Source organism: Chiloscyllium punctatum, chromosome 3, assembly GCF_047496795.1.
Source record: "Chiloscyllium punctatum isolate Juve2018m chromosome 3, sChiPun1.3, whole genome shotgun sequence".
In the NCBI taxonomy this organism is placed as follows: Eukaryota; Metazoa; Chordata; class Chondrichthyes; order Orectolobiformes; family Hemiscylliidae; genus Chiloscyllium; species Chiloscyllium punctatum.
The window spans coordinates 91731509-91746155 of NC_092741.1; the positions used below are offsets into that span (position 1 = coordinate 91731509).

Here is a 14647-nt window from a genome sequence, read left to right on the forward strand (position 1 = left end):
TAGCAGAAACAGCAATCCAAACTTTGAAGTCAGGCTTAGAGAGCAGCCTGCAGCTTCAGTAAATACCAAAATGTCTTGGTTCCTATTTGATTATGAGACCACCCCTGTTCCAACTACAGGGTTACCTCCAGCAGAGTTGCAATGGGGAGAAGACGCTGCTTTTGGTTAATCCTGATCATCCCAGACCTGGGGGAGAGTGGGTGAAACAACATCAGGAACGCCAATACTGGACACAAGACTTTACTAAGCATGAGAGAGACTGTTTACTTCAGGGGACAAAGTTTGGTGTAGGAACCATGGGAATGGCCCTGCATGGGTAAGAGGCATGGTCCTTGCGAGGTCAGGTCTAGTGACATATAAAATTGGGGTAGGTGTGAGGGTGCTGAAAAAGCATGTGGACCATATGAAACCTGCAAATGTGCCAAGAGTAGGAAAGCAAAATGTGCTCAACTCCTCGATAGCTTTTCCGAATCTTCCATAACCCATGGGTTCTCCCTTCCAACAAGCATTGAAGAAATCTCAGGATGTGAGATGGACGTGATGGATATTGCCATCTCAATGCCTTTTCTGCCTGGAGAAGAGAATGAATTTCTTCAGAGATGCTCTGGGCGCAAGACGTGAGACACTGTGCGTTACATGCTGTTGTACCAGAGGCAAAATTGGAGGAACCTAACCCAGTGCTAAAATGCCTCAGGATGAGTGACAGAAAAAAGAACCAGCGTATGTCCTCGGACTCAGAGGACGAGGGATGTAGTGAGTGTAACAAGGTCAGCCAGGTGGACATCATAGAATATGGGTTCCCTGATTGGGGCAGTCAATCTCATTGACAAATAAGAACAGGAGTGTCTGACATCTTGGCACTCTGAGAGCTAGCTCTGAGAGAGCTGGGTCAGTATCAAGAACACTTGACATGTAAATAAAGGGTAACATGGTGATGGGGTACCAGTGTCTGTGAAGTTATTTCAATATTCTTTTGTACTCATCTATAAGTGATATGTCTCACTAAAGAGACAATTGAGTATGTTATTTGTAGGATTCTGTATGTGGCAGCCGGGAGATGCATATAAATCAACTTTGTCACTGGTAAAAGTGAACATTATTGCATATCCTCCTCTTGCAGTAATACTTTTGTGGTGATTTACAACAAAAAAACATTCAAATTCATTAGCTGTTAGTGTTTGATTATTGATAACAATCAAAGTATCAGTGATTAGTTCCACCCTGAAATCTTGATTTTTTTATTCATTATCTCTGTAAATGCTTTATTTGTGGATATTTTTAATCAACCTGTTCAGGTATGACACATATCTGGAGCAGGTGAGATCAGGGCCTTTTGACCCAGATGTAGGGATTTTACTAAAAGAGCCCTCCTCTTTTTATTTTTATATATTGGAATTGGGTCTGACCTTTGGCTTTAAACTGATCTCTTCAACAGTGCACATTGGGCATAAAATGGTTCCACTTCCTGACGCCTGGAAATAATTATCTGTAAAATTGGACATATTATCCTGTCACTGTAGATGATTTTGTGTTTGATGTTGAGATGGGAATGTTGCTAGGGAAATTAGAATGAGCATAAAATGTATCAGAATCGTTGTGCCATTGCATTATGGGGGAAAAGCTATTGTTTACATTGGGTTCCTTGTTGTGATGAACTAACAATGAGTAATTAAACCATGTGATATGTTCCTAAGCAGTCTGACAGGAAAGGTTTCATTAATGTCTCTCGTTCACCTTAACCATTGTTAATCTTACACACACTTTTCTGTAGATCTTCAGTTACAAGCTGTTTTCCTTTTTCATTTCTTGTTATGAGTGTATCACTTGTTTTTTTACTAGAATTTAGTTCATTCTGTGTCAGACAGGTCTGCTGTACCTCACCAAATGCTCATCTTTGATGTGTATCTCAGCAAACTAACCATAGATCATATCATTCAACCATAAAGGGAACTTACTCTCAAACTTAAAAGTTACTCCCATACAAATAAAAATACAGCAATTTTAAATGCTGGACAATGGGTGAGTTCAGATGAGGTGGGAAATTAACATTTTAAAACCTTTAGAAGTCCCAAGGCAAAATTTAACCTTCCGTTGGAATGAGAGTGCATGCCTAATATTTTTATCTCAGAGTATGCTGAATGTTCCTTCAGAACTGTTTGCAGACGATGAGAAACCACTAGTCTGGCAGGCTACCTTATAAACCTCCTAGCACCCTGAAGGCACTTTCTCTGTAATTGTTTGCTCTTCTGATCTCCTCCTCACCCCCAGCTTGGTCATTCACGATCTTCGACTCTGTTCCATGGTTCCCATGCAGTGTCTCGCAGACCACAACCACCATCTGATACCTCTGCCCTTAATTCTCTTGTTCCCCTCAATTTCTCTAGGTAACCTCCCCCAACACATAGATGTCCTCTTGTGCCTTTCCAAGAACCCTTTCCCATCCCTGCAAAACAATGTGTTTTCCCTGCTCTCTGTTTCCTCCTCTCGTCTCACTGGTAGCAATCTGGTACCACAAGCTTACCTATCCTACAGCTAGTCAACCCAACCTCTCACCTGGCTGATTGTGCTTAGGAAACAGATGCCAAACATAATCCAATCTTTCTGATAGGATCTGAGAGAAGTTTGTACTTAACAGGTTTCCCAATCACTACATTGTACTCCTCACCACTCCCTTCCCACTTCTTATATTCAGACATACACATATGCAGAGAGCAAGATTTATATGCACACACAGTTTCACAAGCAAACATTAGAGCAAGGGTTAGTGACAGAGCAGGAATCCTGAATTATGTTCCATTCTAGCCTAGGAACACCAATGTTCATTAGCATTGCCTTACTCAGTACAAACCACAAACTGCATGAGTAATCTCCTGGTCTAAAAAGTGGAGTTTTCAAATTTCTGTTTCTGACATGAATTTTCACCTGGCAAGAATGCATAGGAGGAATTGTGATGGAGTAATTAGAGCTTAGAGCATCCAACAGTTCTTGCATTGAATGGTCGCTTCTGTTAATGAATTCCTGCCAAATGTTTCTGAACAGCAAATTCATAAACTGTACCCATATGTAATTTAAAGGACAGTGTTGAAGAACTGTAATTTTGCTACCCATTGTATGTTCTGTAACTGTAAGTTCATCCAAAAATACTGCTATTCGTAACCTTACTCTACGTTTATTCAAACATCTCAATGTGTTTGTTGACTTGTTGGCTCACTGTCTAGCACTGCCTCCATATAAAGATTCTCACCCTTGCCTTGTCCATCGCTATCTCTATAACCTTCTGTAGCCAGGTAACCCTGAATGATCTTTGCACTTCACCAATTCTGAACTTGTGAAAGATTTTAATCACTCCACCCATTTGCAGCTACCAAAGTCATAAGCTGTTGCATTCCCTCCCAATATGCCTCCAGCTCTCTGTGTCTTTCTCTTCCTTTAAAACGATTATTACAACCTACCTCTTGGTTGCCTGCTCTGATGTCTTCTCCTTATGTGGTTCAGCATCAGATTTTCTTTATAACTTTTCTGTGGAGAGCTTTGGGAGCTTTCAGATGCCATGTAACTATAGTCGTTGTTACTTATTAGATCATTGTCTTGCCTGTAATTTAATCTATTATGACAATACTCCTCCATTATGACAACATAAATATATCCTGAGATAAGCTTAACTGTCCTTGGTCATGGATGTTCACACCACATTGAGTACCCATGTTGCAGTGCTGAGGGAGTTTGCACACTCAGATGTGCTGAATTTTGGATGAGTCATTAAGCTCAGGCCCTATCTGCTCTGTCAGATGCATGTTCAAGATGCCATGGTGGTGTCTGACAAAGAGGAAGTGTTACTGTTCCAGACACCTAATCAAAATAACAAACAGGTTGTTTGGTTAGTTACCTATTTTATGTTTGTGAGAGCTTGCTTTTAACTAATTGCTACCATGGCTATATGACTATACATCAAAATTACTTTGTTGGCTGGGAGGTTGAGATTTTCTAAATGAGATTGCACAATTTCCTTCTTCCAACCCTCCTTATCTTCACTCATAAGCACTTCCAAAAGTAAGATTAGCTTGATCGAGTGATACTGTATTGAGGAAAATACTTTCACTATGAACGATTCCATTTGTATGGATCATTAATAAACTCTACATACGTTTTTTTATTACTGTCATATGTACCAAGATACAGTGAGAAGTATTGTGCACTAACCAAACAAATCATATTTTACATAAGTGCATCAGAAAAATAGAACAATACAGAAGAGAGTGTTGCAGCTACAGAGAAGGTGCAGAGAAAGATCAACTCTAATATTCAGGGTCTTTTCGTAAGTCGGATAACTGGGGAAGAAGCTGTTCTTGAATCTGTTGGTATGTGTTTTCAAACCTTTGTATCTTCTGCCCGATGGTGGAAGAGAGTATAATCAGGGTGGGAGTAGTCTTTGGTTATGTTGATTGCTTTCCCAAGCAGAGGGAAGAGCAAATGGAGTCAAGTTGTGACCAGAAGAGAACATTGTACTGCTTTACATATGGTCTAACCGGGGTTTTGTACAGATGTATCATGACTTCTACCCCAATATATTCAAGTTCTCTGAATATAGATGCCAGTATTTCATTATCCTTTTTGATGATCTGCTAGACTAATTTATGACAGTTAAACAGTCTATGGATCATTAAGTCACTTTAAAACTCCATTATTTATAACTGTTTAGAAACTGCTAGTCTATCCTTCCTTGATCCAAAGTTGATGATCTCACACTTGTCTACATTGAAATCTCTTTGCCACGGTTTTGCCTGTTCAGTTAATCTAAGTTCATTTAATATCTTTTTAATTTTGTGCTTCTGTCTACATTGTTTACAGTTCCACCTCTCCTTGAAAAACTGAGATTGGTTGTTAATAGATATGGTCAATTGTTGAGGTTCTAACTAACTGGGCGCACTAGTCACATCCTTCCAACTAAAGCCTACTCCTCCCCCTGCTGTTTGTCATCTACCAAGCCCCCAATTTTCTAGCTAGCCTACAATTTGCCTCTAATTGCTTAAACTGTCACCTGCAAAGGGCATTTGGGATGTTCTGAAAAGGCACTATGTAAATCCTTACTTTCTCCTTGTCTTCATTCATTCAAACAGCACTTCTAAATCTAACATTAGGTTTATTTTCTTCTAAAAACACCAAAATTGACAAACTTACCAATAAGTATATGTAAATTTGTCTAACCTTACTGTCCAGATTCTCTTGAAGAATATGATCTTTGGTTTTAGTTTTTGACCTTGAACCTCCTTATACATATAAAATATGTTCTAATAATGCCTTTTTATGTCTTAGTATGATCTGCAAATTACAAAATCACAAACAAAAAACCAAATAGAACTGCCTCTATTTAGTTTTCATGTGGTTAGTTCAAGCACGCAGACAGGGGTTGTTTGTATTTTTTAAACACAGTGGCACTTTCTCCTCCTGAGCATTTATTGCTTCCTGCTTATTACTGTTCTCCAGAAGCAAGAGCTTGGGAAGGAGGTGGTGGGTAAAACAGAACCTATGAGGGAGTCAGGAGAGGAAAATGGCAAATGGAGATGGTTTGGAAGAGTGAAGTAGTTGAAAAATTGTGAGTGGAAAGGAGCTGGGAGACAGAAGCAGCAAGGGCACTGAGCAGGAGAGGATCAGAACTGGAAAATGCTGAATAGGAACTATCATGCCAGAAGGAGCGAGAGGAATGATAAACAACTGACTTAGTAGCAGTGAATTAGAGTCTGGTCCTAAAAGCTGTACGTTATTAAGCAAGAGTAGTAAAAAGAGAATTTTTTATCCAGTAAAATTATAGCTACCAAAAAGATCTTCATGTAAATATTACAGGTCAGGACTGTAACCCACCCATATTTCAAGCTTTTTATGGGGAAGAGGTTTTTGTTTAGGGTGCTTCCATTAGCATGTGATTTGTTAGGAATACATTAACGATACTAAATAAAGGATAGTTGTACTGACCTGCAGTTACTTCCAAGTAGTGTGATGCAATATTTAGGATATTCATGCACACTTTTAATGTGTTTGTCCCGATGTGAATTGTTTCATAGGAAACAGAAGTATGCTTAACCAATAATTTGAGATGCACATGCTACTAAATTTCTTGTTTTCAGAAGTGACTAAATTGTTTTATCTCAGATGAACTTGTCACATTATTAGGTAAGTATAGAGAAATGAGTAGTTCCTCAATGAAGAACTAATTTGTTTTCAAAGTGTGGTACTGAGTGAATAGTGTAGTCATCTCTCACCCTGTTCACAAATTGAGAACAGTCTATTTACCAAATGTTTGTCTTTTCAACGTTTGTCACTGTTATTTATATTGATATCAACATTTTGCATAGTGCAGAACAAGACTGCATTGTCATAATATCTCACTTAGGTGATGCTAGTAAGCTTAGATAACTTTGTTCCTTTTCTTTTAAATCCTTTTTCAATGTCTGTTGTACTTTAGATACATATTGTCCTGGTCACTTTGGTCCAATTCTTATATGGTAATTGTGCACTTGATTCTGTTGGATTTCTATATTCAGCTTCTTATTTGAAAGTGTAAGCATGAAAAGGCAACACTTTTAATAGACTTTTTTGTTTTAATATTTTTAGATTGATAAATTTGTATCATAATTTTTGAGAATTATATTATTGATAATAATTGAGGTGTGTTTATTTATTTATTGCATGATCTTTTAAAATATTTTTGAGAATGTATTTAAAAAGATAACTTGACTAGCAGCCTGTTCTTCATGGAGAACATATTTGAAATTTTTAAAGAAAAGAATTGAGAGATCAATTCCTGCCAGGCTGCGTTTTACATGGTGTGAAGGACAATCCATGTGATCATGTTTGCTCAATAAAAAGACTTTTAGAATCCAGGACTTGAATCTTGAGGTAAACTCCTGTTGATTACCTCAAACCCCTATGTGATATTGCATAAGATTTGTACAATATCAGATTATAAATCTCGATATCTGCATTGTAGAGAACTCAGCTGTATGGTTTTTCATAAGGCTCAGGCTATTGGAAAGCTGAATGGCACAATTACAGAGTGGCCCCTTCCATCTGTAATCACACAATTGCCATGGTTTAAACCAGTCCCGACTAATGGGATGGAGTATCTTTCTTTGATGCCTGTAAGACATAAAGTTAATTTTGTCAGTCTTAGTGCAATTGTTATTGAGGCATAAGCATTCACCTCAAACCTAAAGGGCAGACAATTACATTTAGGCAGATTTCTCACCCTTACCCCAGAAGAAAAGTGAGCATTGAATTGATGGACCAAAATAATTCCACCTTGCAGCACAACACATTGCGAGTGAGCTATCTTGTCCAATGACTTGGAATACCTTGACTTCTGCCACTCGCTTGGGTGGAAGGCCTGTCATCCAGAGCTAGAAGTCAATTTGATTTGAGGTAGCTCCGTTACTCCAGCAGGGCCGGTACTCCGTACAGGTCGTTCTGGTATAACCTGTTTTGTCAATGCGAATTGGCTATAACGCGATTGACCAAATGTGAATGAAGTTTGGATAAGGTGAACTTTCTACTGAATGGTTTTCTGTGGCAATTTTCTAGAGTGGTTTTTCCATGTCATGATTTTCTATAACACAGGGTTGCAGAGGAACGCAACTGTTACCTTTATAGCAGAACGACCTGCAGTGGGTGTTGCCGGGACTGACTGTACGGAGAGGCCTGAAGAGGATCATGGCTGCCCTGATAAGATATGTGCTGGAGTTTTGGATGAAGAGGGATCATAGGCCCCAGGGACAGGTTTGTCAGGCAGGTGGAGTGGAAGAAAGAGAGGAAGCCCCTAATGCGCCCACTGCATCCTCCAAATGAAGTGAACTCTTTGCTTCCTGCCTTTGTTCATGGAGGTCATTAAAAACAAGCTAATCATGCCAGCCCTGTCTCAGGCAGCATTTTATTGGAATCACTTGAGCTTGTTCGTCTGTGGTGGATGGACTACTGACTTCAGCATCTGTCCATCTTTTCCATTGCAGTTGTGTTTGGGGATGGGTGAGAAGGTGGCAGGCTAGCCACCTAACTTAGCTATTGTGCCCCAACATAGAAAGCGCATTAGGAGGTGGCGTGAAATAATCAGCCCATAATCTCAACTGGGGAGATAAATATTCTGTTGTAGAGCGAGGAGTGAATGATAGTGAACACTTAGCAGCAAAAATGAGAAGATCTTCATTTCTCAATACTGACCTCCCTCACCATTAACCCTGATCTGCTTTATAAAAAAAGTGACATTCAGTATTGGATCCATAATTTTGAAGAACAAAAGTACATCGTCCAGTGACTAAATCTCGACATGACAAAATGTGCAATATTGTACGAGCACTTCCTCAGAGAAGTTGATTATCTAAGGTTTTAACATAAGTTAGAACTTATATTGTATTTCTGTGAAGCACCTTGTGATGTTTTTTCTTTGAAGGTGCTATATAAATGCAAACTGTTGTTGCTGAATGTGGTAAGAATTTAGTGTGCCCTGCTCTGAAGGTGGTTCCTGACTTCTTTTGTTTGTTGTGGTGTGTAGGACAAAAGAAAGAACCTGATGAGGAAGAACTGGTCAGTCTGAGTAAACAACTAGTGGAGACCGCTGTGATTAAGGCTGTACAGCAATACCTAGAGGAAACACAAACTAAAGCAAATTGGAACGGGAAGAGAATTACCTTTACTGACATTGACACAAACAATGAGAACAAGAAATGAAAACGTTACATTTGAAAGCACATGTTTAGTGTGAGCAAAGAATATTTATATGAAAACACATGGTCACTATCTCAAGCCTTGAATGCCGAGGATGAAAAGGCTGGGAGAAAAATTTAATTGAAATGAAAATAACAAAGACCAATACATTTATCCTTCCAAGGTTCCCCAAATCAACAGCAGGAAAGAGTGGTCGTCTGCTAAATCGTGTGTTTGGACCTCGAGTGTCAAAAGGGTCTCGCATATCGAAATATTGATTTGGTTCTTAATGTCACCAATTTCATGGATTTAATTTGTACAACTACAGTTCTTTTTATTGAAGCAGCAAAGGGAGTGAAACACAATACAAAATAAATCTAAAATGATTGAAAATAGTCCATATATAAACCTGTTTGAATTCTTGCAAAAGATGAAGTGGATTTATTCATTTCACAAAACTACTGTATGTAAGCTGAGTTAGTTTATGTGCATGGAATCTACCAGAATTTACTTATAATGATGGTTGTGTTTGTGACATAATCTACATTTCTTCTACATTTTTAGAAAATTTGAATCATAAATAGTAGAACCAAGTCAGCTTTTGTTAAATGAAACACATTTTTATCTTTTCTTCTTCAGGGAAAAAGCGTGATTCTGACGTAATTAGGAATGCTCTGCAGAAAGAAACCATTACAGTACTGTGCAAACTTAATCAAATAAAAGAACTATTGTCGCATCCAGGGATACAAATCAGAATACAGAGGGAAATGGCTATAAGCAACGCTGCAATGCAGCAGTGATAAGCAGGAGGATCTTACTGTCAACATTGGTTCTTATGGCTATTATGAAATGGGAAAGAAAATACAGTGGTAAAGCCTCATAGGAAATGAGAACTGAGGCCACTTAAGATTAAATGAGATTTTTACATAACCATTATTTTATATTTCAGCTACTTTGGTTGGAAAGTTTAAAATTTATTGACAAATTGTGGGCCAAAGGGCCTATACTGTGCTATACTGTTCTATGTTCTATTTGATCAACATGTAATTTGTAGCTCCTTATTCAGTTGGAATATATTTTATATAATATATAGATATATGTGCATCTATTTATATATACTGCTTTTGTTTTGCAAACATTATTAAGTTGAATGTTGCCATTGCTGGAGCGACACTGATTACTTTTGGACCATCAGTGAGAGATTACCTGAAGAATATATGTTTTGTTTTGGTGGTCTAACCAATTTAAACCAAAAGAGGTAAATGGAAAGAGCTGTTCAGAAGATTACTCATTTCAGTTTCACTTGTTTCAGACTAATTTGCATAGCTACATAAGTGTTCTTGAATAAGTCAGTAGGTTTTAATTCATGAAATGTAATTTGTCTCGGCAAATATTACTAGTGTACGGTCTATTAACTTTCCAGCACTGAGTTATACGAATGCTTTCTGGCATTTGAGATGGCATGAACTTTTTTGTTTGTTTCAGCCATTAGCGGACTGAGGCCATCACATGCTAGGCCGGCAACAAATGCATTTATTGCCTAGAGGGCAGTTTATGAGTTGGCCACATAGCTGTGTAGGCCAGACCAGGTAAGGCAGAAAAAAAAAGCCAGTTTATTTTTGCCTCCCCTCCCACCAATAGTCAGCATCAGACTCTTAATTCTAGATTTTTACTGAATTCAAATTCTACCATCTGCCATGGCAGGATTTGAAACAAGTTCCCCAGAGCATTACCAGGGTCTCGAGGTTAACAGTCTAGTGATAACACCACGAGGCCATCTTCTCCCCTTGAATTAACTGCCTCATTTGTATCCACCAACAATTCAACATTCTTTACATGGTGGCTCATTTTATCCTTAACAAATTTTTGTGGCTAACATAATTACATCTTAAATGCTGCAGTTCTGAAATATTAAAGTTAATAACTTTCAAGTATTGATTGGTTGAGTTGAAAGACTGCCAGAAGCAAAATTATTATGCCAGTGCTTAAAAGCAGAATAAGTATTTCGGGTTATTTAAACTATTGTTTGAATTCATGAGCCACTTGTGTCCCATCGGATCTTTGACCCCTTCAATTCCAAGAAGGAGCAAAGCATTGTTTCATAGTCAAAGCCTAATGGCAGAGTTTTTAATAATGGGTTCAATATTTATTTTTTGAGAATAATAAATCATTCAAAATGTCAAATATGATTGAGCAATATGGTCAAATTGTGACTCATTTTCATTTAATTTTACAACAAGCTCTTTTTCTATTACTTTGGAATCAGTTCCTTAAGCCAATGGCATAATGGTTTTAAGAGCCTGAGGTGAATAAATAAATCACCTAGTGTATGGATTTCTAATAGCTGTGAATGCACAAAAATAAGTTAGATGAGCACTTCAGAGCAGAGAGAGGCACTAAAAAACTGCTTGCACCAAATGCACATGAATAATTTTCATATAGATGAAAGGGTTTTGCTTTTTTATTTGAAAATATTTTCCATTCCTTTATTGACTTTGCCATTGTTGAACACAAAGCACTCTTTTCTACTGAAATTAATTAACTAAATAAAATGTGACAAAAAAGTCTAATGTTAGTTTTAAACTGATTTTAGTTGAGGCCAGGGAAAGAACGAAAGCATTGGTTATGAATTCATATTGCAATTTTTAAATGTTCTTATTGGTTTGTGGTTGATTAATGATGCAAGCTAGTGGTTTAAAGTATGACTGTAAAATGTTTTAAATAAAAGTTATTCCGTCGTGTTTATTGTTTGGTTTGCACCTCGTTTACTGAATTATAACAAAGTGTATTTGAATAATTTTTGGAGAGAATATGCAAAATATGAATAGTTTTATCTCGATTCTAAAATATCAATATGCAAAATATTTCAACATATTTATAGAATTGACTTTCCTCCAAATTTAAGCATGGATATTTGATAATTAGATGTTAATGTTGCTACTTCATTCTGCTGTGTATTTCTTTTACTTTGTATTTTGTTAGAAATAATATGTTGACTCTCATGGTGCCTTTTTTTTGGATTAGATTAGATTAGATTACTTACAGTGTGGAAACAGGCCCTTCGGCCCAACAAGTCCACACCGCCCCGCCGAAGCGTAACCCACCCATACCCCCTACATCTACATCTACATCTACCCCTTACCTAACACTACGGGCAATTTTAGCAATGGCCAATTCACCTGACCTGCACATCTTTTGGACTGTGGGAGGAAACCAGAGCACCCGGAGGAAACCCACGCAGACACGGGGAGAACGTGCAAACTCCACACAGTCAGTCGCCTGAGGCGGGAATTGAACCCGGGTCTCTGGCGCTGTGAGGCAGCAGTGCTAACCACTTCATTGTTTTCCTCATGCTACTGAGAATTTAAAATAACTTTGTTTTTTCTAAATTGCATTTTACCTGATTAGAAAATAAATCAGTAATAAGCCTGTATGTTTTTAAAGAAATAATGGATTTTTGTTTTTGGGATTAAGAAAGTAGCTTTTTGGACTCTTATCAACCTATTACTAAAACTGTTCTAACAGATAAACAACAAGTTCATAGTTTATATTCACTGACAATGTGGAGGTTTGATGATCCTGTAATTTAACTGGTTTGAATTATGTTATGAATGAAATAATTTGATTGTGTAATTTGAATCTAAGGCTCACGCTTAAGCTAAGAATGGAAATTAAACAAAGGATAGAAAACATAACTGAAAGTGGTCAGTATTGAAGGTACTGAAACAAAGTTAAAGATTTTAGGAAAAGTATTGTGCAAAGCAAAGCTATGATGAACACACCACGCACTAATTGTGGAGCAACTACAATGAGTGAATTTGTTTTATGTACGTGAAGTGTAGTGCTGGAGAAGACTATACAGTTGGATATCATCATGATTGTGAACTAGGAGAATTTTATGTCAGTTTCCTGAGCTGTGGAGAAGTCAGTAGAGGTTAATATAACAATAGATAACCAATGCTTAATATTGAATAGAACATGGTTAATTGAGTTTTAGATAACACAGAAGCGAAATGGAGTGTGGTTGCTGGCAGTCTAACATAACAAAATGCAAACCCTCAGATCAGGCAGCATCAGGTGGAGTACTCCTTGACAACAGTAAAGTTTAAATAGCTGATTGATCTGTGCATTTCTTTATCAAAAAAAAGTTAACAATAACTGTATTCATATAGCAAGAGCAAAATCTTCGAGGTTATTCCTGTGTGTGGTCACATGTCACAGATTAAGACATCAAAGGGATTTTTTGGGATATAATCCAAAAAAAAGACCATTCCTGGCTCCTTCTGGTTTAAAGTTTAGCAGATAGAAATCATGAATTGTGCAGTAGATCCATCTGCTACTTCCCTATGGCCTGAACAGTTTTGTCATACCTGATTTTGCTAAAATAATACATGTGGCATGCTCGATTCCATATCTACATTTTGCCTAACTTACAACAACTAGAGTTCAGAGGTACATCAGTGGAAATGAGAGAATTCTACAATAAAAAATGCAACATCTTTTAACAGAATAAGCCAGCACAATTGGAGATTGTAATTTTATGCTGTGATATCAAATGTAATCCTGAGGTTTTCTTCTGCCTATAACTTGATATATGAATACAGTTATTGTTAACTTCTTTTTGAAAAAGAAGTGTTGGCTGAGGGGTGACCTTAAAGAGGTTTATAAAATCATGAGGGTCATGGACAGGGCGAATAGCTAAGGTTTTTCTTCTCGGGTAGAGGAATCTAAAACTAGAGGGCATGGATTTAAGGTGAGAGGGGTAAGATTTGAGAAGGACCTGAAGGATGACCTTTTCACGCAGGGGCCAGTGTGTGAATGGAATGAGCTGCCAGAGGAAGTGGTAGAGGTGAGTATAATTGCAACATTTAAAAGGCATCTGGATGGGTATATGAGTAGGAAGGGTTAGAGGGATATGGGCCAAGAGGACTAAGTCAGATTGGGATAACCGCTCAGTGTGGATGAGTTGGCAGGAAGGGTCTTTTTTCTGTGCTATGTGACTTTAAGGCATTTCTGACATCTGCAGTCTCCTGGAACAAGGTCCCGTTCCCCATGGAGCAGGTGGGTGTACATTATCAGGGCCAACCTGTCACTGGAGAGCCTCCCAAACCCTGAACTCATACTCCTTTCTTCAATAGAGTTTAGTTTTAGTCTTATCTAACTCAAATAACTCAAATTTCAATTCAGGCTAAGCCAGCCAGACAATTTGTTGTATTTATGCTTGCGGCCAAACATAGAATGTGTTCAACACAGTTAAAATGCCTTTGCAGCCTAATTTTCACATTCCTTTGTTAAGAAACTTTTTTTCCTTTACAGCCAAATTAATTCTCAGTGTTAATGAGGTCAAACAAAAGTAAAATACTACCTGTACTGGAATTCTGAAATAAAAACGTGAAGTGTTCAGCAGATCAAGCAGCATCTGAGAAGGGAGAAACAGTACATTTCATGTCAACCTTCAGTGTAAGGACACAGACCTAAAATGTTAACTCTCCTCCAAAATGCTGCACTAGCTGGTGTGTGTTTCCAAGTTTGGTTTTGTGATTATTAATGAGGCAAAGCACATCTCAGGTAAGTCTCCAAGTATTTCAGATTGCACTGTGTGGGTGAGATTTCTGTTTGAGTGTGTGGGTGGAATTGTAGGTGTGTGGTTGCTTATACCTGGCCCTTAGTGGTGTTTGGTTTTGTAACACGGATCTGGAGTGTCCCAAGTTTAAAAAGGATTTGCAAGAGCTGAGAGAGCCAACCCACCAGACAGTCACTAAATAGGCAGCTGAGCCATATTTTTGAGGGATATCAAAGTGAGTAGCCCCCTCATCATTATATGTTCTCACCTCAACCATTTCCCAGCTCGCTTGATCACTAGAGGGACAAGAGACAGTAGATGCAGGAGTAGGCCATTCATTATGATCAAGGCTGATCATCCACAAACAGTATCCTGTTCCTGCCCTATCCCCAT

The 14647-nt window shown here is 38.0% G+C and overlaps 1 protein-coding gene across 3 annotated transcripts in view; it reads left to right on the forward strand.

Annotated features, from left to right (window-relative positions):
• Window positions 1-11436, forward strand: part of LOC140462897 (A-kinase anchor protein 7) — a 192165-nt gene extending 180729 nt beyond the window's left edge. Inside the window, exons 8-9 of one of the 3 annotated variants that reach the window (XM_072556349.1) lie at window positions 8540-8745; window positions 9331-9454. In XM_072556349.1, coding sequence (XP_072412450.1) covers window positions 8540-8715 — 176 coding nt within the window. In that variant the 3' untranslated portion in view covers window positions 8716-8745; window positions 9331-9454. Of the gene's footprint in view, window positions 1-8539; window positions 9087-9330 lie in introns of those variants that run through there. The other 2 variants (XM_072556358.1, XM_072556340.1) reach the window with 2 other exon arrangements.
• The last annotated feature ends 3211 nt before the right edge of the window (window positions 11437-14647 follow it).